The following is a 23,771-nucleotide window of genomic DNA, read 5'->3' as shown; positions in this document are numbered from 1 at the left end:
CAATGGGAGCAAGAGAGTTAGGTGGGAGGTGCCACACACATTTAAGCACCAGATCTCATGTGAACTCAGAGTGAGAACTCACTTACCACCAAGGGCATGGCGCTCAGCCATTCACGAGGGATCTGCCCCCATGATCCCACCTCCCACTGGGCCTCACCTCCAATACTGAGGATTACATTTCAACATGAGATTTGGAGGGGACAAACATCCAAACTACATCAGATATATACTTTTGCTTTCAGAGAGAACTTCACTCACCCTCACCTTAAAAGTAGACAGCAGTGATGTTTGTTGTTCCCTGTTAGCAGTGTGGGATATGGCAGCCCTGCAGTGGGTCATTTATGGTGCACTATGTATGGACATGGTTTGATTTGGGGGTTGCAAATAGTTTTGAAAGGCTGCTGCTTCTTATTGTGGAAAAAATCTTGACCCAATAGACTTGCCCATCTTAGGCTGAGGGACAGAGATAGGACTGGCTAGGGGTAAAAGGATCATAGTAGGGAATCTTTCCCCTTGGAAACTCCCTCACCCCTGGCACTCTATCTCCTGTGTGTGCCTCTCCCCTCCGTTCAGATGCTCCTACTTCCCCACCTCCGTGGCATGTGCTCTTACCCTGGGCCCCCTCCTACCTTAGCTCCTAGAAATTCACTCTGGACTCCACCCAGATTTGATATTTTCTGGAAGCCCAGGAAATTCCTCCACATGAAAGCTGTGGGTTAGTGGGAGATCCCTGGATTTGGAAGCAGATGAACAAAATCATATTCCTGTTCCATCACTTGAATGACTGATCATAAACAAGTCATTTAACTATTCTGAGCCCCAATGTCTCATCAATAAAATAGGGATAATACTTCAGTGTTTTGTGAAGATTAACTGAGACAGTATCTGTAAAAGTAGATAAAAATATTAGATATTAAAAGATATTATTATGAAGAAGTACTAGTCTGTAGTTCCCCTAATTTTTTTTTAATGCTACTATTGTTAAGGGGCCCTGGAATGGCCTATTCCATCATATTTATTGGGATGGGCCCAGGGACATTTATTTATTGAATGTTGAATTAATGAACTTCAACTTCAGGAGGGAAAAAAAAGGAAGAACAGCAGGAAGAATTCTGATTTCCCAGTTAGAAAGAAAGCATGTCAGCACTCATTACCATGAGAATTTCTGATTGGGGGCCTAGACTAAAGTCTTCATAGCTATTATTCAGGTTACTCCCAAAGGGATTTGTAAATGCTGCAAAGAACTCATGCTTAGTTGCCTTGGGGCTGCCAAGGGAAAATTCTAGAGTGCCTACCTAATTTTCAGGTCTGGAAAAAATGCTCTGGGTGTTCTGAAACCCAAAAGGAGAGAGGGAGAAAGAGAGAGGGGGAGAGGGGAAAGGAGGAGCAGGAGAAGGGGAGGGAGGAGGGGGGAGGGGGAGGTGGGAAGAGGAACTCAGACTGAATTTTTAGAACACAAGAGAAGCCCACTTTAGAACCAAGAAGGTAGTCTGCAGGGACAATGGGTGATGCTTAAATAATTAGCAAGGGACAAAATTGCTGCTGTGATATCTTCCCAGGCTGCTCTGAGAATAGTTTACTGTGGAAATTTCAACTAGCAGTAGGACCTTGGGCAAATCGCTTAAATTTTTTGTGCCCTAGTTTCTTCATTATAAAATAGAGATAACAGTAGTCTGTACGTCAGAGGACTGTTTGGAGATTAAATGAGATAACACATAAATATGTTTAGAATTGTGTCTGGCATGTGGCAAACTCAGTAAACATTATTAATATATCAGACCAGGCTCTGTCTATATAGCAAGTAGACTGGTCTTACTTGTGTTTATTTTTTATTTTTGCCAGGTTGTTTACAAACAACCCTAGGAGTTGGCAGTTATTCTCATCCCTGAAGTCTCTGAGGCTAAATATTTAGGAAAGGAATGTCCTTATTTTTGTATCATTTGTCTTACTTAATGGCATGGAGAAGACTTCAGAGTGGCCCCTATTGCCCCTGTTCATCTTCATTGGTGAGTATTAGATGCTCACCATACATTGTGGCTTAGTCCTCAGACACTGCCAGCCACAAAGTACATTTTGTTTCTTAAATGGATGGTTTGTGGATAGAAAGCTTTCACAGTCAGACTTCCAAAAGAAAGCAGCCCAGAAACCCTGTAGAGGGTTTGTGAAGAATTGCTTTAGAGAAGAAACATTTCCTGGTGTGCTTTTTTCGAGCAATATAACTTGGTGGGGGGAAACAGGCTTATTTTAGGTTAAAAGTGAAAAACGTAATTCAGTTGTTACAAGAAACCACAAACATACAAGGTTGTCAGAGATTTCAAATTGAGAACTAGAAAATTATTTCCTTTCCAGTTCTCTCAGTCCAAATATAGCTTTCCTCACAACTGACTTTGGGCCCTGTAGGTGCGGTGGAATGATCCCGGTGCACAATATTCCTTAGTTGACAGAGAGAAGCTGCCAAGATTCCCATTTTCAATTGACCAGGAAGGAGATATTTACGTGACTCAGCCCTTGGACCGAGAAGAAAAGGATGCAGTGAGTAAAAGAGAAGAGTTTCACAGGCGACAAGACAAAGTCCTATGCCCATCTACAGTTGAGAGCAAAATGGATTTTACTTTAAAGAAAAAAAAAAACACATTTCAGACTCCAGCATATTATTGGTTTTCAAAGACATGATAATTTTCACATAATTCTGACCCATCTCATTTTTTTAAATTTTCCAATTCTAAGTGAATTAAAAATAAGGGAGTAAATGACATAGAAATGAAACAGCGATTTTCTCTGCTTTTGACAGAGGGTGGTGGGTGAGTCTTGTCTTAACTCTGACTTTCCTGTTGTAGTATGTTTTTTATGCAGTTGCAAAGGATGAGTATGGAAAACCACTTTCATATCCGCTGGAAATTCATGTAAAAGTTAAAGATATTAATGATAATCCACCTACATGTCCATCACCAGTAACCATATTTGAGGTCCAGGAGAATGAACGACTGGGTAAGAAATGAGAGCTGCCTAATGCTGTGTAACTGCCCTCCATTTCTCTCCTCTGCTGGGTAAAAGGTGAGCAGGAGACCTTACTGGGAGTCAGTAATCCATGTCTTCCACAGCATAGAGGTTGACTGTACCTTGGGAGTCACGTAAGGACCGTATTTGGGATCAAACAGTATCTGGATAGTATTCTTAAATTGGGGCTTTTATAGCTACCATTACCGCTACTACCATTATCACTATTATTATCACCCTTACCACTATCATTAGTATCACAGCCACCTACACTAGTATCTTATATACATGTATATAGGGATATCTCATTTGCAGGATTTCCCCATACGTTATTTGACCTCTAATAATCTCATTAAAGAGATAATCTCATCACATTTGCCAAAGAATTTAAACATTTACACCCAAAGTCAGACAGACACCCTGCAATAAGTAAGCAATACCAATGGAAGTTGACTTTTGACCCTTGGGCCTCCCTTTCTAAGAAGCTGATAATATAATTCAAGAGGCTGCTAGATGAAGTCAAATCCCATCTATTTTTATCATTTTTGCTTTGTCTTGCTATGTTTTCTTTTACTGTGTCCTGTGATAGCTTTTTAGTTTTTGTATAGGAACAACTCCTATAAGAACATTATAATTTCTGGGAGTTTTATGGCTTCTCTGGGTTTGGGACAATGCTTGTCTGTTTCCCCCTTGGCAGTGAGCCCCTTGACTGAGCAGACTGGCATTTCTTGAACTGTTTTGTTCTGTTGTGCTGTGTACTTTTCAGAGGCTTCCAAGTGTAGCAGCCTCACGACTATCATTTCTAGAGCTTCGCTGCCCTTGTGGAGAGATCCTCCTGTGCTTTGTGGATGGGCTCACATTTTCTTTTCGTCCCTCCATTCCTCACCAGACACACCTCTGACAGAGTGGGTGCCTTCCTGGAGGCTTGGTGGGTGCTGCTGGAGCGGCTTGCTCACACTGCTCATTATTTTTCTTCTTGCTATCAGGTGTCGTGTGGGCTGCCTTTTGTCAGTGTGTTCTGTGTCACTGTGTTCTGTGCAGGTCCTCTCTGTTTCATTTTTCTCAACTCTTGCCACAACAGGAAGAGTTAATGCCAGCTTGAAGGACTTCAGTTCGTTATAAGGAAGAATCTTCTCACAGTCACAGTTGTGTAACAGTAGCCAACAAACACGTGTGCCATCACCTTCTTGGGAAATCTGGGATGGTCTGTGACACTGAATAAAGGTGGAAAATCTTTGACAACTTTCTTGACCTGGACATGACACTTCAAGCCTCTTTTACATTGGGCCAAATATATAGTCCATTTGTTACCTATTTCTGCAAAACAGATTGCTCTAAAGCTTGGCAGCTTCAAACAACAAGCATGTATTATGTCACAGCTTCTGTGGGTCTGGAATCTGGGTGAAGTTCAGCTGGATACCTCTAATTCAGAGAGTTCTGAGAGAGAGGGAAAGAGTACGGCAGAGCAGGAAAGGACAGGCATCAGTCTTTCTATGACCTAATCTTGGAAGCGATCCCATCACTTTTGCCATTAGAAACAAGTTGCTAGGCCCAGCCTGCACTCAACAGGATGGGGTTATGAAAAAGCACAAATATCAGGAGATGGGGGTTGCTGGAAGCTCTTTTCGAGGCGCCTACCTCATCTGGGAAGAGGATAGTGCTGGTTTTCTGAGACTGAAGAAGTCATTGTTGGTAGAATAAATTTTGAAGGGGCTCAGCTTGCTATTTGCCTCTCTAAAGGTGAGAATTTATTTTGTAAAAATATTTCAGAGTCTTTAGTGGACCAAGAATTCTTATAAATCAACTGAGCATATTCTATATATGTAACCTGAAAGGGGTACAAGACAATGCTCCTGCCTTGTGGGGACTTGCTGTCTAGCTTAGCTGATAGGACATGAGTAGGTGGAAATATTCACAAATAAAACCTTGATAAAATACTGAATTAGGCCAGGTGCAGTGGCTCATGCCTGTAATCCCACCCAGCACTTTGGGAGGCCAAGATGAGCAGATCATTTGAGGCCAGGAGTTCGAGACCAGCCTGGCCAACATGGCGAAACCCTGTCTCTACTAAAAAAAAAAAAAAACAAACTGCAAAGATTACCCAGGTGTGGTGGTGCATGCCTGTAATCCCAACTACTTGAGAGGCTTGTAGAGATTGCAGTGAGCTGAGATCATGACACTGTGCTCCAGCCCAGACAACAGAGTGAGACTCCATCTCAAAAAAAAAAAAAAAAAAAAAAAAAAATATATATATATATATATATATATATTCCCCAGTGTATTTACATTCTCCTGTTTGGTATCTTGTGGGACTGGTGTTCCCAAGTCTTAGCAACACTAACATTTATTCTTGAATCCCACTTGCCACCAAGTCTTATGTATTCATACAGAAAATTTAGACTCTCATAAAAGCCCCACCTCCCTAAATATTTCTGCATATTTCCAAGAGATGCTACGTATACTCCTGTATCAGTTTGAGCTCCACTTGTTCCAGGCCTCAGTCACTCAGAGACATGGTTTTCCTTTCACTTCCGACTGATCCACAAGGTCCTCTGCTCCCAGCGAGGGGTGTCCTCTGATGCCAGCAGTCCTCATGGTGCCTCTGGCAGCATGGAGGTTTCCTGTGAGTGAGAGGAGGACAGCGTCCTCAGTTTCTTGCTCACTTGCTGAGGGGATAGGGCTATAGCAGGGCTGCTGAGACACCAAAGGACCACAGAATTTAGTAAGACACTCTTTCATCCCAGCACACAGATACTTTTCTTGCAAGGGCATACGCATGCCATATGCACTAGAAACATATTCTCTTCTGTCCTATTCCTTCTGATGGTCCCTGCATGCAGCCCATGAGACACATCTGCATGTGTCCAGCTCTACTGTAGACATACATAGGTACTTTCTTTTTCCTCCCCCAACCCAAAACCAAAAAACCTCTAAATTTCCATATGTGTCAGTGGATGCAAACTGTGTCAGCTGATGGGGGAGGGGGTGTAACTCCACAAATGGGATGAATTCAAGTTTGGGCTCCTATGTGGGATTCTTGCTACATATAAAGAGACCTACAATTCCCACCTCCCAGAGTAGGATGGTCTGGAACCTGTCAGAACTTGCCCAGAGCTGGGTGCAGGACCGAGTCATAGCCACTGGTTTGTAGAACTCCCTGGACTGAAACCCTCACAGGAATAAAATACTTAGGACCACAAACTACAGCAAGGTGGAGAGGATCCTGCCTGGTCCCTGCCCTGTGTTATCTTTGGAGTAGAGTCAGTTTCTGCAATTGTTCCATGAAGTTGCTTAGATGCAATCTAGGGTTGGCTTCTCTTTGTTTAGTGATACCATTTGCCATGTGTATTAGCGTCCTAGGGCTACAGCAACAAATCACCACCAATTTGGTGACTTAAAACAACAGAAATCTGCTCTCTCCTAGTCCTGGAGGCTGGAAGTCTGAAATCAAGGTGCTTGCAGGGCAGCGTTCCCTCCAGAGTCTCAAGGGGAGAATCTTTCCTTGCCTCTTCCGACTTCTGTTGGCATCTGGTGTTCCCTGGCTACTCGTGGCAGCGTATCTCCAACTTCTGGCTTCCTCCTCCAGATCATTTCCTCCTCTGTGTGTATCTCTGTGTTTCCCTTCTTATAGGTGCACCTGTCACTGAATTTAGGGTTGCCTCTAAATCCAGGATGATTTCATCTCCAGAGCCTTAACTAGTGACATCTGTGAAGGTCTTATTTGCAAATGAGTCCCATGCTCAGGTTCTGGTAGACATGAAGTTTTGGGAGGGAGTACTAGGTGTTACGGGCTGAATGTGTCCCCCGTGCCCCCCAAATTATATGTTGACGTCGTAACCCTCTGTTCTAGGCTACATCTTCCCCCTCCCCCAGATTCATAGGGTGAAGTTCTAACCCCTAGTACCTCGGAATGTGACTATATTTGGAGATAAGGTTTTTAAAGAGGTAATGAAAGTAAAATGTCCTTACAGTGGGCCCTAATCCAGTATGACTGGTATCCTTATAAGAGGAAATGTGGACATAGGGAGGTTCAGAAGGAAGGTGCTGTGAAGGCACCGGAAGGAAAAGACAGCCACTCACAAGCCCAGGAGAAGCCTCGGAAGAAACCAACCCCGGCAACACCTTGATTGCAGACTTCTGGCCTCCAGAACTGTGAAAAAATAAGTCTCTGTTGTTTAATCCATGATACTTAATGACAGCCCTGGCTGACAAATACACTATTCAACCCATTACATGATAGGATGAGAAGAACCAAAATAAATCTAAGAGCGTTTGTCTGCTATCCAAAGTTATTCATGGTGTTTTCTAGGAATGTGCTTATTTTAGTGAAACTATTTTAATAGATTATGTGGAGCCTGTAATGGTGGGTTTTCCTTCTTTCCTTCCTCATAGGTAACAGTATTGGGACCCTTACTGCACATGACAGGGATGAAGAAAATACTGCCAACAGTTTTCTAAACTACAGGATTGTGGAGCAAACTCCCAAACTTCCCATGGATGGACTCTTCCTAATCCAAACCTATGCTGGAATGTTACAGTTAGCTAAACAGTCCTTGAAGAAGCAAGATACTCCTCAGTACAACTTAACGATAGAGGTGTCTGACAAAGGTTAGTATCATATCCACCGTCTTGAGTGCAAATCATTGTTTTCCTTCTAGCTATGACTTATTTTCCTGCGCTAATGTCTGGTATGTTATAGAATGATGCCATTTAAACATTCTTTGCTTCCTTTGTGAAACACACGTAACACAGAGATAGCTGGTTGAACACTGTAAAGGCCGGAGCTGCAGCTCAGGCACCATTGTTGTGTTGGTCTGGGTCCTATGAGAAGCAGATGCCAAATGGAGATTAAATGTACAAGGATTTTATTGGGGGGAGCCTGTGAGAAAAAATTGCGGAAGGGCACAAAGAAGGCTGGGAGAGTCATCAGACCTAAATACAAGCCTGATGCCTGACGCTGGGTGAAGGGGAGATGGAGAAGGAAGGCTGGTGGGAATGTCCTAGACTAGGACAGTCTGAGGAAAGCTTGGCACAGCTGTTGGGGAGTCTAAAGGGGGCTGTCAGAGGAATTCATTGTCTTTGAAAATGAGCTTTACAATTGCTGCTTTTCTCAGTCACTGGCTGTGTACAGTCCAGGGGAGTTGAGGTCTCAGTGTGAATGTGGTAATAGATTCCAGAGCACAGCAGTGGGGCTGTTGTCAACTAACATCCCTGTTGTTGGAGGTCTGCCAGGCACATTCTGCAGAACATAATCACAAACAGGAAAATGAATTGTATTTCCCAATTCTTGCTTTCAGACTGAAAGGACTCTACTGTAGGAAAGTGGAGGAGAAGCGCATCTTTCGGAAAGTTCTGTCTTACCCTAACAGCTTCTAGTTGGCCGTTTGACAGTATCAGGAGACATTCTTCCCTATACTCCTTATACAATTGCAGAGCAAGTGGTTCTTAATCTCTATTGGGTCACAGGAACCTTTGAGAATCTGATAAAAACTACGCATTCTTAATCAACTGCACACATTGTTAAACAAATGTGCACAGACACACAAAATACCTGGATTCAAAGAGAGACTCATTTCAAGGGCACTCAGACTCCTAGAAGGTCCTTTGAGTTAATGCGTACTAATCTTCGATTACCATATAATTCAGTAATTGTTCTGCTGGCAGGCACGGATGACACAGGTATGGAGAACAAACAAGAAACGTTTCACACTGTGCTTCATGTTTCTGTCCTTTACGGGGATATTGAGATACTAGGCAGAAGCCAGGTTTAGTAGGGCCCTAATGCGGAATGTTTGAAACCCAGTAATTTGACAAATATTAAGGCCCTAATATTTGTCTAGCATTATTGTAAGAGATAGAACAGATGTAAGTATAATAAATCTTCCCTATTCATGACGAGCTAACAATTTCACACTATCAGCAGTCCATTCTTTCAGCAGTTATTCTGCATTTACCTATTTGAGGCACCATGCAAGGTGTTGGGGAGACATAGATGATTCTGTCCTCAAGGAGCACTCATTCTGGTAGAGGAGATGGACACGTGAGTCAGTAAATTGCAAGGAACTGCACAAGGTAGCCCATGAAGGAAATAAGTGACTCAGTGGAGGGAGAGAACAGGTACAGCTTTCTGGAAGAGGTATTTCTGAGCTGGGCTTTGAAGGATGAATATGACAAGTTACAAAATCATGTAGGGCTTATGGGAGAGTGGGAATCCCTGTGGAAATACATGAGGACCTGGAGCAATTTGAAGATAGAGTTTAAAGTGGGAATCAGATTACAAATTGTTTATTTGCATGAGTACGTCTATAGAAAATATGGACCAGATTATAAAATATATTAAAATACATGTGTGTGTTGATATAACTAAACATTCACCTGTGCACTACGGAAAACTAGAGACTAGGCTATAATTAACACAGTTTTACATAAAACCAGGGAAGGCCTTTTACCCAGAAAGGCCCACTGCTGGTCAAACGAGGTGTGTGCAGAGCGGTGAGCCAGTGGGTTCTGGGTCTGGGACCACTCCAGTCTTCAGCCATTCTTGTTGTCTACAAACGTCCTGAGGACCAGCCTTAACTTCAATCAATATCCACTTGGTTGTAACTGGATTGTTAATAGATTCCGTCCCTGGGATCATGTCCAGTGCATTGAGCACCAGCTCTAGAGTTAAACTACCTGGGAATATTAGTCAGGATCCCAGCAGGAAGTGGAGGCTCCCCTCAAAGAGTTTAAAGAAGGGATTGTTTGCAAAGGTTGTGGGCAGGGTTAAGGGAAACCAACAGGAGGTGTGAAGCACAGTAAGCAGCATTTTCTGCCCTAAAACCTGAAGGAGCCAGGGAGGGGAGCATCCCCCAAAGGAGCAAGGCCTCTGCCTGTCACTAGAAGAGGGCTGTTGGCAACGGGGGCGTGACACCCCCAGCTACACTCTTCCTGTCCTCCCTCCAGTCTCTTGCCAGCCTTTCAGTGGCAGAACCCAACTGTTACCCTCAGGGTGAGGATGTACATTGATGCAGTTCATAAGGTCAGCCCCTTGGGCTACAGAGCACAGACAGAGGAATGGATGGTGGCTGCAGAGGGCAAAGGGAACCTCTGGGTTTGCATCCTGGCTCCATCACTAGTTAGTTGTGTGACCCTGGTTAGGTTACCTGAACTTCTCTATTCCCTGGCTTCCTCATCTGTTAATTAAATGGGAATGACAGTAGCACCTACAACATGAAGTTATCATGAAGATGAATGAGCAACTCGGGTAAACAATACAGTTGCTGGTATATAGAGGCCGCTAACAATTGTATTATGATGAAAACATCTGTTCTGTTATTCACAGTTTACAGATAAATTGAGTGAGGCACCCAAGCTCTCACATACATGCTAAGTGGCAGAGCCAGAGTCCAAACAGTGAATTCCAAGCCCAGAGTCTTAACCATTATACAGTGCAGTGCACCATGGTTAGAACAACAGCAACCCAACAAAGAACCTGTCATTTTATTTCTTGTTCTCTCTCCCCCAGGCATCCTGTCCCCACCTGCACTCCACACACATCTGGAATCTAGCTGAAGCTGCTGTGTGCCTAGGTCTTGGAATTGTGAAACCCATCCCTGAAAGCCTGGGTGATTTCTCCAGGGTTCCAGGAGCTACCTCTGTCCCCACCTTGCTTCCTGCAGGCTGGGTAGCCAGACTCTTGTGAACAGGCCAATGGTGCCAGTTCCTCCCTTATTTAGATAGAAGAGAGCAGGCCCTTGAACCTCCCCATCATAGTAGTCAGAACAGATGTAGGTTGGATGTGTTCAGAGAAGGAGAGACAGCCACTGGGATGCTCACAGAAGGCTTTCTGGAAGGACAGTTTTGCTCTGGACTTTGAAGATTACATAAGTTTCACTAGTCAGAAAAAGACTGCTTCACAAAAGGAAGCCATCCTGCTCAGGAACAAACCTTACCTAACTTTACTTAGGAGGACAGCAGGTGGACAGCAATGAAAAGCCTAGAAAAATCTCTTTTAGATCTGTCTTTAGCCACCCTGCCCCACACTTGGTGACCACTTGGGTACAGGTGGGAAACAGAGAACCCACTCTCTGCACAAATTGCATGTCAATTGCAAAATTGTGGCTATGGCTGTCACTTCACTTGCCAAGTATTTTCTTGCAGATTTCTGATATTAATGCATGGTTTTCAGTGAAAATTTCTATGACATATGACTTTGGTTTTCAGATTTCAAGACCCTTTGTTTTGTGCAAATCAACATTATTGATATCAATGATCAGATCCCCATCTTTGAAAAATCAGATGTGAGTAGTTGTCATCATTTGTTTTTTCTTTACTTTATTCATTTTACTTGACCCTTTCTTCTGGGATAAAGACACAGACAGTAGCTAGGAAAAGTGCCAGACTTAACAGGTAACCTTGGTCAGTGCACCAATAACCCAGATGCCATCTTCAGTGGAACTTTTTGGGGAACAATAACATTTGCTATTATAGGTGTCTGGGAACATTCATTTATAAACTCCTGCCAATAGCTCATTTATTCCAAGGGCTGCTTAAAAACAACAACCACAATCTTTGTCAAATTGAAAAAAGTTGAATGGCAGCTTACAGTTTGTCATTATATATTTTTTTGTGTTAGGACAATAAATAGATTTACTGCTAGGTCTCAAGCATTTTTAGCCAAAAATTTAATATTTGGAATATTGGCAATTTAATTTGTAATAATTGGGTAAGAGAAAGGGAGAAGAAAAAATTAATCTCTGACTTAAGCCAAAGAAAAATGTGCCCAAGACATTTGAGAGAATTAGAACTGGACAGAAAGAAAAAAGTCAATTTAGAACCTCAAGAAAAATGCAAATTACTGTTTTCTTCTCATCAATAGGGCGTTCAGACTTGGTGATGACTTTATCATTGTTTCCCTAAGGAGGGAAGTCTCTATTTTGAAGGAGCAAGAAGCCTATTTGACTAGACTGTTATGTTATTTTTGAAGTCAGTTATGAGGCAGCCCAGAGCCCTGTGATGATGTTCATAAATCAAAATAGGGACAAGCCTGCAACAAAGAAGGGAATTGATTTATGAGGGGGCTAGGGGTGGGAAGAGGTGTGAGTGGATATGTCTTGTATAACAGGCACTGAGGTTCAGCAGGCATCAAATAACCCATTTCTTCTCAGCCTCCATTCTCTTGGGCTTTTGATCCTTTCCTAAATTTGTGACCTCCTTGCCTTTTATCGAGACAGTGTTTTTTAGATTGAGAGTAAGAATCCTGCACTTGAGGTCTCAGAGCTTAAATACTTATCTGGCTACAGAGAGTGAACCTGCTTCTTTCAATGCTGTGGTCCTCTCTTCTGAGACCTACTTATAACCTTCTTTAGGATCATGATGCCGAGAGAGATAATCTGGGGGATTTTCAGTGGAGTGGGAGATGGTCTAGGCCAGTGTTGAAGAGCATAGGCTTTGGAGTTGCACAAACATGGCTTTGAATCCCAATCCCTTTGACCCACTAGCTGTGTGACCCTTGGTGGGTTTTACTTCTCCAAGCCTTTGCTCCTCGTAAGTGGAGATAGTAACATAACTACTCCGTAAGGTGTTTTGTTGATTTTCTTTATTGAGCACTTACTATGTGCCAAGAATTTAGGAGCTTTACATGCATTGTCTCCCTTAACACCCACAGCAAACATGAAGTAGGTTCTATTACTATTGTCTCCATTGGACAGATGATGAAACTGACACTTAAAGAAGTGAAGTAACTTGCTTCAAGCCACTCAACTAATAAGAAGCAAGCCTACAATTCATATTCAGGCTGTTTAACTCCAAAGTTCAAGCTTTTAATCAACCTCTATTCATTGGTTGATTTAAGAATTAATTAAATAATGTATATAAAGTGCCTACCACCTGATAGATACTCAATACATGGCGGCTATTTATATCATTACTACTACAATAATTAAGTTATTAAACAAATTGGATATGGGAGGGGGAATTTGTTTTAGAATCCTACCAGTAGCTCTCTGAGATATTGCGTTCTTTGGTACAATGGATATCAGCTCATGAGTATGACTGATGTTAAAATCAACTGCAATATATTCATCAATAGGAAAAAACATGCCCCATGAAGATTGATGCAAACTATGACTTGTGTCTATTCTGAAACCAGAGAGATAAGTTTGTCCTTTGGCTTTGATGACAGCAGACCTTCTCATTGTTTCCTTCTCCATTTTCTCCTTAGTATGGAAACCTGACTCTTGCCGAAGACACAAACGTTGGGTCCACCATCTTAACCATCCAGGCCACTGATGCTGATGAGCCATTTACTGGGAGTTCTAAAATTCTGTATCATATCGAAAAGGGAGACAGTGAGGGACGCCTGGGGGTTGACACAGATCCCCATACCAACACCGGATATGTCATAATTAAAAAGGTAAATACCCCGTTTATTTAATATAATTTGTCTTTGTTTGTGGATTAATTTACTAATGACAGTGTGAAGACCTATAAGCAGAGGTGATGTATTAGCAGCCATCTCAGGCATGGTGATGGGTTCCTGGATTCCTGGATTCCTCTTAGTCGTTCCTGTCTTCCTGACAGACGGAAAGTCAGGATTCTAGACCTGGCTCTGTTGCTAGCTAGCCAAGTAACTTTTGCAGGGAGGTAATGTCATATAAAATATACAAAATGCAGGATGAACAATTTTTTAGTATAAGTGTGTTCTATGCAATATTTGGGATGCACTTATACTAAAAACTTGTTTGTTATTTATCTGAACTTCAAATCGAACTTGGTGTTCTATGTTTTTATTTGCTATTTGCTAAATCTCGCAACACTGTTAAGGTCTGGGAGTGGCACTCAGGGTCTCGCTTTCACTTCCCCCTTTGCAAATGTGAGGAGTTGGGTTGGATGACCCCATGGGCCTTTTAGGCTGTAAACCCTTTATTCTAATGTGCCAGGCAGAGATACCTTTTGAATAATGCAACTGCTGGGTCTCCTTCCAAGGTTTAATAGACAAGTTTCTTTTTAATCCCCCTCCCCGCTGCTTTACTTTCACCTTTTACTGTATTGCTAAGCCCACGGGCTCTCATTCTGTCTCTCCCTCTGTAAGGACTGGATAATCTGGAGTCAAAGTCTTAATTACCTTGGTTCCTGTCTCTTTGTACAGGATTCTCCCAACCCTCCCTCAATCTACTCCTGTCCCCTGCCATGTATACCTGAATCTTGACTCTTTTCTCTGTGGCTGCCTCATCTGTGTTTAGAGCATGTCATGGGTTTACCAGATGACTCAATTGGAAGCAGCACTCAATGCTGTCCAATGTACTTACAGTTAAGATGCTTTCCTAGGAAAGAGAGTGAAACCTCGCTGTTAAAAAGGGCCAGAGAGAATCTGCAAGGGTGGCTAATTGTTTAAGGTTTGCAGTGCAGTGTGCTGGAAGCTGCAAAAGAAAGCTCTGGAGTACGGTTTTGAGCCAGAATAAAAGAAAACTGAAAGAGGCTAAAAATGAAGACAAAATAGAATAATTTCACAGAAAATGGACATAAGCGCAGAGAAAAAAGCACTAGTGCTGAAGCAAGCCCTAGGACAGAGCCTTGGAATTGTGATCCTGTTGTTACCAAACATTCCAGCTTGAACCAAGGGCCCTGCTGCATTTCAGCAGAGAGGTTGCTGTGGACCAGCTCAAAGCCTTAGCCTTGTGTGTGAGTCTGACATTTGGAAAAGGTACCATGACAACCTCCCCTTGTGCTCACAGCAGTCTGCATGGAGAGAGAATACCACAGAAAGAAAGGATAAAGGAAAGGGCAGTTTTCAGAGCTTGCAGTGGGTTGGTGTGTTCCTTTGCAGGTGACGGGGGCAGCTTCCTTTTATCCTTTTGCAGGACCAGAGCTCTCTAGGAATCTAAGGGAAGATAGAGGCCCATCCATCCCAGTATGAACAAGGCCCATATGTCATCTTTTTTTGAACAGCAGTTTAACTTGGCCATTTGTGGTTAATGGGCCCTTTTAGGGAGATGTTGGCACCTATCTCAATGATTAGCTGTGGGTGAGAGCTGTTAAGTATCCTCCCTCACAACCTGACACAAGAGGTATGCCACAGTAGGGTAGGCCTCTGACCAAACTCTTTGTCACATCCTTACTTTACATGTGGTTCTATTTCAAGTGTCTATTATGTCTCCTGGCATATATTAGAGGTTCAATAAATATTGCTTGACTTAATGAATAAATGAATTCTGTCCCATATACAATTATGAACAAGCAGACACATAAGTGATCATCGAACCTGTGCTTTAGGCCTGTGACATCCCAGCTCTCTGTCCCTTGGGCACTGTGATAACTGTCCTTGAGCAAGTGGATTTGTTCAGCCATCCAGAGGCAGGTGATAACTGGCAGAACAGAACTGAGCCCTGGAACTCTGCAGGGTACAATCTGCTGGCCAGGCCAGATATCTATACTCCTGTTCACAATGACTAAGGGATACACTATACTCGTAACCAAACAGCACATCTTTTTTTTGAGACAGATGCAGTGCCACAGTCATAGCTCATTGCAGCCTCAACCTCCTGGGCTAGAGCAATCCTCCCACCTCAGCCTCCTAAGTAGCTGGGACCACAGGTGTGTGCCACCACACCCAGCTAATTTTTTATTTTTGTAGAGATGGGGGTCTCCTTATGTTGCCCAGGCTGGTCTTGAACTCCTGGGTTCAAGTGATCCACCTGCCTCAGCCTCCCAAATTGCTGGGATCACAGGTGTTTGAGCCACTGTGCATGGCCCAAAGTGCATATCTGGGACACCACTCATATCACCAAGAAAATTTATTTGTAAGATCACTTTGCTAATTAACAAACCTTCTAGTTCTGATTGAGATAGTGTTGGCTGAAGGACTATCATAGCTACCTCTGGGATATAGATCTTGGATTAGGTTCTTTCAGATGCTAAGCAACAACCAACCCTGGGCTGTTGATTCTTGATTAGGACACACCAAATGTTAGCCAATTCCCCACTAGGATATGGAATAAAAATATAACAAATGTATGTAGCCATACTATTTGTTATTGAAGTGTTTTATAGACTATATACTTTGGTTTTTTATGTATGGCTTTGTCTTCTAAGTCCTTGCCTATTAAGCCATCAAGGGACTACCACTGTTCTGAACCACTGTGTTAATAATTTTTAAAAGTTTAAGTTTGTTAATCACAGTTATATCATTAACAGTTCATCTGAATTACAAATGTGCTAATCACAGGTAAAATTCACTGAGGGACTCATACGTGGCAACTATAGTTTGTTTGCATAAACTCTCTTGCTTCTCCCACTGATTCTGAGGGAGGCAGAAATTCAGGCCCACAGCAAGGTACAGTCAGGCCTTCTGGTGATGGAAGAGCTGGGAACTTGACTCCAGGCCTCCACCTCCTCTCAGGAAATAATTTCTGTGAGTCCTGGTGTTGCCACTTACTAGCTTGTGGCCTTGACCAAATGATGTAACCTCTCAGGCCCCAGTTTTCCAATCTGTAAAAATGGGTAAAATGGTAGCACCTTTCTAGTAAGGATGTTGAAGAATTAAATGCAAAAGTATGTGTATAGTTCCTAACACAGCATCCAGCAGCTTGCAGACTTAAACACGTGGCATCACTTGATTCTAATTAATTAGAGCTAGGATTCTACCTGTGGACAGGTATGCTTTCCCCTGTTGCCTAAGGGGGCCAAACTTGCCTAATTCAAGAGTCAAATGGTGCATACTGAGGACTGCGGCCTCAGCCTCTCAAGGGGAAAGCCTGGAAATGAGTAATTTTGGCAAGTGCCCAAAGCAATCCTTCAGATTAAACAACTGTCAGAAATGCTCCCTGTTCTGTATTTACTTCTGCCCAAGCTCCAGCCTCTCGTGTGGTTGGTTATCATGCTCTTGGGGCCAAACGTGTGTCATGAGCAGGAAAGCTATTTCTTTGAGCCCTGCCTGGCTCAACAATAACTCTCCTGAGATCCTGTTTCTTGAAATTCAGGGTTCTGCCTTATTTTAACTTGCAAATTTTGTCACTTCTCTACTATGGCTGATCCTTTTGAATTCTCAGTTCATTAGCTATTTTTAACCAGACCAAATGTCATCTGGAAAACTAATGTGCACACTTTGATATCATCAGTGATCGCTAGTGAAAATTGTAAATATCCCAGTCTCAACCCCTCCCCTTCAGCATTTTCTTTGCCTCCAGGTTGAATCTAAATCACTAGGTTTGACCTTTCAGGCAGTTGTGTGCACAAAAGGAATCGTGGTATGAGCAGGTTTTTTCAGTTAACTTGAATATGTCTTGCCAGATGGGACTGAGGCCATTCCAAGAGGCAGTGACGGGTCTCTTGACTTGGCCTCACAGTCATATCCCCAGGTCATGAAACACAATGCACATGGCCGGACAAGGCTTGTTCTTGGCTCAGCTCTGCTGATTACCATGTGCTAATTTAGCATCTTCCATTTATAATGATTTCTCCAGAAGATTTGGTTTGATGTTTTTCCAGGTGTGGAAGTTATGCGGATAGAATCCTCAATGGCAGGCTGCTGCTTTTCATTCGTTCTTCCATCCAGTGTTTCGGGAACACTGACACTGCCTTCTAGCTAGTCTTCCCGCCCCAGTGTGGATCACCTCGAATTCCTCCCCCATGCAGCTGCTCCTGGAGTTATCTTTCTAAGACACACATCTGACCTTGTTAGTCAAGGATGAAGTTCCAACTCCTCAGCTCGCCGTACAGTCTTGTCTTTCCACTGTCAGCCTTGCACGTTCTCTTCTGGTAACACAGGCTGCTTCTCATTTGCACACACACAGTGTCTCATTTCTTTAAACCATTGCCTCTGGGGCCACAGTGATGGGATGAGGAAAAGCCAGGGAGGGTGCTTAGGACCTGCTTGGTGGTGAGGATGGATGCATGTGCTGTGTCTGAGCATATGGACAACTGTGCTGCCTGCCTGGGCCCGGACTTTGCTGGACTGGATAGGAACAGAGAGCTGTGTCCTTTGTCCCCATCACAGGCTCATTCTGGGGGCTGCTGCCTTCCTGCTTGGTCTACTAGGCTTTTATCTCAACTGGACAGTTCGGTCATCCCCTGAGACTGGGAGTGGGTCCTGTGGGTCAGAAACTCCAGCTTGTTCTCCCCACGTCTACTTCAGGGGGAGAAGCCCTAATTGAACTGTGGACCACGTGACGTGTATTGGACCACGTTACGAGGTCGACGAGGGCCAGGCCCTGCAGACAGTGGGTGCTTATCACTATGAACAACCTCTTTTTTCACACTTAGTTGGCTTACATGATTTTATCTCTTATATATTTGAACAAATTTCAATTGATTCTTGTATCTCAACCCCGAGTCTTCACACACAGTTCCCACCCTTCTACGTGAAAAATTGTCCCACAGCACTTATGAACTAGAGAGTGAGTCATGATGGTGTATGTTGGTGCATGCATGCGGGAAAGGGGATTCTGGAAGGTGGGGATGTTCTCCAGAATCTCCTCTCCATGGAGGCCCTCAAGGACCAGGCCTTCCTGGTCTTTGTAGTTCCTGACCAGCCCGCTGTGGGCACTATGTGTCAGGGAAGAGATGAGAAGCAAAGATGAATATGATGCAGTTCTTCTTCTCATGGAGCTTAGGGTCAGTGAAGATCTAAAATACATCAACACTTAGATCTATTAGGTGCTATGAGACTGCAGAGGATGTGCAGCTTGTCAGTTTGAGGATGGAATGTAGGGATCAGGAAGCCGACACAGAGAAGACAGCAGTAAGCCCACTCCTGAAGAGGGGGAGTACTCTTGGGTAGCCCTGTTAAATTCTGCCTCATATGAAACCAAAATTGGTTTCTTGATGTTCATTCCTGGTTCCATCTGGCATGTCCTCAGCAGATCATCTGTCATCTCTGTTTCCCTCTCCCATCCTCCATGAGTTTAAAATCTTTGATTTGGGGGCTTGAGTTTTGAGCCCTTGGAAAATCATTTCCCATAAAAAATGGAAATCTCTATGTAAGCATTTCTCAAGCTGTCACCTGAGAATGTCTTGGGAGAATCAATACATTTCTGTTGAATAAATGAAGTGTCCCACAGTTAAATAAATTTGAGGACTTCCATGTTCCAGTTCCTCTTCTAAGATATATTAGCGTAGTGCAAGCTCTGGTAAGACCTGCAGAAAAGACTCTTTCATGGCTCTGTAATCATTCTGAGAAGGTTTTTGCTGAAACTCGATTGAGAACCACTGCTATGAAAGTTTGTCTTGTTTATAATTGACAAATAAAAATTGTATAGGAGGACAACATGTTTTGAAATATACATACATTGTAGAATGACTAATTAGAGCTAACTAGCATCTGCATTACCTCACATACTTATCATTTTTTGTGATGAAAACACTTAAGATCTACTCTCTGTGATTTTAAAGTATACACTATATTGTTGTTAACTATAGTACCACGTTGTAAAATAGATATTTTAAACTCATTCCTTCTAACTGAAATTTTGCATGCTTTTACCAGCACCTCCCCAGTCTCCTCACGCCCCAGCTCCTGGTAACCAACATTCTACTCTCCAAGTTCAACACCTTTAGATTCCACATACAAGTGAGAACATGTGGTATTTGTCTTTTCATGCCTGGCTTATTTCACTTACCATAATATCTTCTAGGTTCATCCATGTTATCACAAATGATGGAACTTCCTTCCTTTTTAAAGCTGACAGTATTTCATTGTGTGTGTGTGTATATATATATATATATGTGTGTGTGCGTGTGTATGTATGTGTGTGTATGTGTATGTATGTATGTGTGTGTATATATATATATATATATATATATATATATATATATATATACACACCGCATTTTGTTTATCCAGTTGTTTGTTGTTCGACACTTAGGCTGATTCCATGTCTTGGCTATTGTGAATGATGCTGCAGGGAACATAGAAGTGCAGATATCTCTTTGACATACTGACTTTATATACCCAGTAGTGGGATTTCTGGATCGTATGGTAGTTCTATTTTTAATTGTTTGAGTTTCCTCCATACTGTTTTCCACAATGGCTATTGTAATTTACATTCTTACCAACAGTGTACAGGGTTCCCTTTTCTCCACATCCTCACCAATGTTTGTTTTTTGTCTTTTTGATAAGTCATTCTAACAGGTGTGAGGTGATATCTCATTGGGTTTTTAATTTGCATTTCTCTGATGATTAGTAATGAGCATTTTTTTCCATATACCTGTTGGCTATTTGTATGTCTTCTTTTGAGAAATGACTATTCAGGGCCTTTGCCTATGTTTTAAACAGGTTGTTTTCTTGCTACTGAGTTGTTTGAGTTCCTTATGAATTTTTTATATTAATCCTTTTTCTAATGTGTATTTGCAAATATTTTCTCCTGATCTGTAAGTTGCTGCTTCACTGTTTCCTTTGCTATGTAGAAGCTTCTTAGTTTGATGCAATCCTATTTGTCTATTTTTGCTTTTGTAGTCTGTGTTTTTGGGGTCACACCTAAAAGATCATTGCTAGGCTGGGCATAGTGGCTCACGCCTATAATCCCAGCATTTTTGGGAGGCTGAGGTGGATGGGTCACTTGAGGTCAGGAATTTGAGACCAGCCTGGCCAACATGGCAAAACCCCCGTCTCTACTAAAAATAAAAGGGTGAGTTTCCTCTATCTCGTGAGATGGTTTGCCCTTCTGTCATAGGATAACACAGCACAAAGTCCTCAACAGATGCTGGTGCCATGTTCTTAGGCTTTCCAGCCTCTAGAACTGAGAGTCAGATAAACTTCTATTCCAGCCAGGGATGGTGGCTCATAACTGTAATCCCAGCCCTTTGGGAGGCCAAGGTGGGCAGATCACCTGAGGTAAGGAATTTGAGACCAGCCTGGCCAACATGGTGAAACCCTGTCTCTATTAAAAATACAAAAATTAGCTGGTCGTGGTGGTGGGTGCCTGTAATCCCAGCCACTTGGGAGACTGAGGCACGAGAATCACTTGAACAAACCTGGGAGGCAGTGCTTGCAGTGAGCCAAGATCACGCCACTGCACTCAAGGCTCAAGGCTAGGTGACAGAGCATGAGGCTCCATCTCAAAAATAAAAAATAATAAAAAAAGATCATTGCCAAGACCAATGTCAGAGTTTTCTTCTATGTTTTATTCTAGTGGTGTTATAGTTTCAGGTCTTATATTTTGTCTGTAATCTATTTTTAACTGATTTTCATATATGGCATGAAATAGTCTAATTTCATTCTCCCACATGTGGATATCCAGTTTTTCCAATATCATATATCGAATATATGAGAGTTTAGGAAGGATAGGGAATGAATCTTTTAAGGGAGATAATCACCCCAAAATTAATTTTCTCTCTTTCTCCTACACAGCCTCTTGATTTTGAAACAGCAGCTGTTTCCAACATTGTGTTCAAAGCAGAAAATCCTGAGCCTCTAGTGTTTGGTGTGACGTACAATGCAAGTTCTTTTGCCAAGTTCACGCTTATTGTGACAGATGTGAATGAAGCACCTCAATTTTCCCAACACGTATTCCAAGCGAAAGTCAGTGAGGATGTAGCTATAGGCACTAAAGTGGGCAATGTGACTGCCAAGGATCCAGAAGGTCTGGACATAAGGTAAAGGGCAACAGTGCTGGGCAGGCCTGGCTGCATGGTCACCAAAGCCAATGGGGAGGAGGAGGAGGAGCTGGCCTGCACTGACTCCAGGGCTGACCCTCACAGCATACCCAGCAGTGATGAAATTGGCTTTGGTTTAGGAAGCTGTCAACACCCTGAGGGCATTCCAAGGGATGGTGGTTCATCAATAACCATCTAGGCTCAGACAAGTGGGAAGCAGCATGAGGTTCCATTCCAGCCCATGAGCTTCAGGTCCCAGCTGAGAGCTGGATGGTTCAGGAAGTGAGGTTCACCTCTGAGAGACTAGAATAACCAGGCCCTGTGTCTAAGCCTGTTATCTAGGCTGGGGTTTAGGAAAGGGTTCCAGCCCTAAAGGTGTATTGGAGTTCTAGACAGAGACCAAAACCCAATTGGACAGACCATGCCAACTTACAGGGCTGAGGGAGTCTTCTGGATGTAGGATACATAGGTTCCTTGGCTCCAAAGAGCTCATCTAGGGCACCCCTGGAGAAGCTGGTGCTCTGGCTGAGGTGGCTAAACAAAATGTGTAAATATTTCCATCTTAGCAATTCCTTTTTTTTCAGTTCAGTAAGACCCACACAGATTTGCCTTAAAAAGTACAATGATGATTAATTTGCTTAAGAAATATGTTTGTATATATCTGTATAATATCTATAAAATCTTTAAGATCATGTAGTTAATAAGACTTGAACTCAGATCTTTCGCTGCTGTTGTACATTACACCTCGTCAATGGCATAGGAAATATTTCAGCATGACTTAAATCATGTGTGTGGCTATGAATGGCAGACAATTCCTTAAGTTTCTCTAAACATCTGGAGGGAGTCTTGCCTCCCATTGAGCTGTCCTTCAGGCACTTGGATTCACTTCTAAGACCTTTATCTGATCATTGAGAAGCAAAGTTACCACCTACAGTTTTACTCTAACTACTTCTGTAGTTTTATAGAGAAGAAAGAACAGTAGGGGATATACTCTATGGTTTAGTGTAGATACTACTGAGTCAAAAATTATGAGAAGACACAAAATGTTTTAAATCATTATACCATTTATTTAACAAAAGTTCCTACCTTCTTCATGAAAATGCTATAAAAATCATTGGTCAAGGATGTGAATAAAAAGTTTATCAGTGGGAAAAATAAAGGCATGTAAGAAAATTACTGTGATGAAACAAGGAAAGGATACATATACCATTAAGTTGAGGTCAGGAAGAGGAGGTTAGCAAGGGAGACTGAGAAGAGGTGTTCTGTAAGGTACAATTCCAGAAGCCAAATGAAGAAAGTGTTTCAGGAGTAAGGAATAATCAATAGTTCAGACATGAGTAATAAGTCTGTTAAGAATTAAGGATGACTCCAGTGTTGGTCTGAGTAATTTAATTCTCCAGCTCCACAAACTTAAAATCTATTAGCACCCAATGGATTTGAATCCAATCCTTCAGCAAATATTATAGATTCTTTTATTGAAATATATTCAGAATCCACCTGCTTCTCCCTGCTTCCAGCCTGCTCCAAGGCACCACCATGTCTGTTCTGGATTTGTCCTTGCCCCTGCCATCCCCCACCCCACCCTGAATCTACTCACTGAATTGCAGTCAGTGACCTTTTAAAAGAGTCAATCAGATCATCTGACTCCTCTTTCAAAACCCTCCAAAGCATTCCATCTCTTTCAGGATGAAATCCCAAGTATAAAGGGTTTCATACTCATTACCCATATATATAACCTAACACAGTGTTTGGCATATGGAATATACTAAAAAAATACATTGTGGGAAATTAACACATCATAATTTTTTAATGATTCTCTTATCCTTTGATATGTAGGTTGCTTCCAGTATTTTTATTATGAAAATGTTTTAAATAGATGCATGCATGTAATTCTTTTAAAACTTTGATTAAATTGGGTTTTTTTAGGTAGCATTTCCAGGAGTGAAATTATTTGGTCTAAAGATATGGACATCCTCATGACTATGATGTGTTGCTTTTTAAAGGACTACTATTGGTTTTCCTGTGGTTCTAGTCTTGTCTGTCTCAACTTCATCTTCCAAACACCTACCAATGAGCTCCGTTGAAAGCACAAATATGGCCAGGTCACCTTCTTGCTTAAATCATTGGCTGGCTGCCCATTGCTTCTTGTGATCTGGCTCTTCAAATCTCTGTGGCTTCACCTTTTGCCACCTTCCGCTTCC

General features: G+C 42.4%; 1 protein-coding gene across 4 annotated transcripts in view; it reads left to right on the top strand.

Annotated features, from left to right (window-relative positions):
• Positions 1 to 23,771, top strand: part of CDH17 (cadherin 17) — a 65,524-nt gene that overhangs the window by 21,289 nt on the left and 20,464 nt on the right. For 2 of the 4 annotated variants that reach the window (XM_055349397.2, XM_055349398.2), the window contains 6 exons: positions 2,401 to 2,532; positions 2,838 to 2,988; positions 7,390 to 7,605; positions 11,203 to 11,279; positions 13,202 to 13,393; positions 21,326 to 21,570. In XM_055349397.2, the coding sequence (XP_055205372.2) occupies positions 2,401 to 2,532; positions 2,838 to 2,988; positions 7,390 to 7,605; positions 11,203 to 11,279; positions 13,202 to 13,393; positions 21,326 to 21,570 (1,013 nt within the window). Of the gene's footprint in view, positions 1 to 1,842; positions 2,007 to 2,400; positions 2,533 to 2,837; positions 2,989 to 3,769; positions 3,926 to 7,389; positions 7,606 to 11,202; positions 11,280 to 13,201; positions 13,394 to 21,325; positions 21,571 to 23,771 lie in introns of those variants that run through there. The other 2 variants (XM_063709371.1, XM_063709372.1) reach the window with 2 other exon arrangements.

This window comes from Gorilla gorilla, chromosome 7 (assembly GCF_029281585.2).
Source record: "Gorilla gorilla gorilla isolate KB3781 chromosome 7, NHGRI_mGorGor1-v2.1_pri, whole genome shotgun sequence".
Classification (NCBI taxonomy): domain Eukaryota; kingdom Metazoa; phylum Chordata; class Mammalia; order Primates; family Hominidae; genus Gorilla; species Gorilla gorilla.
The sequence above is the reverse complement of the archived record's forward strand: the minus strand, read 5'-3'. Positions and strand labels throughout refer to the sequence as shown.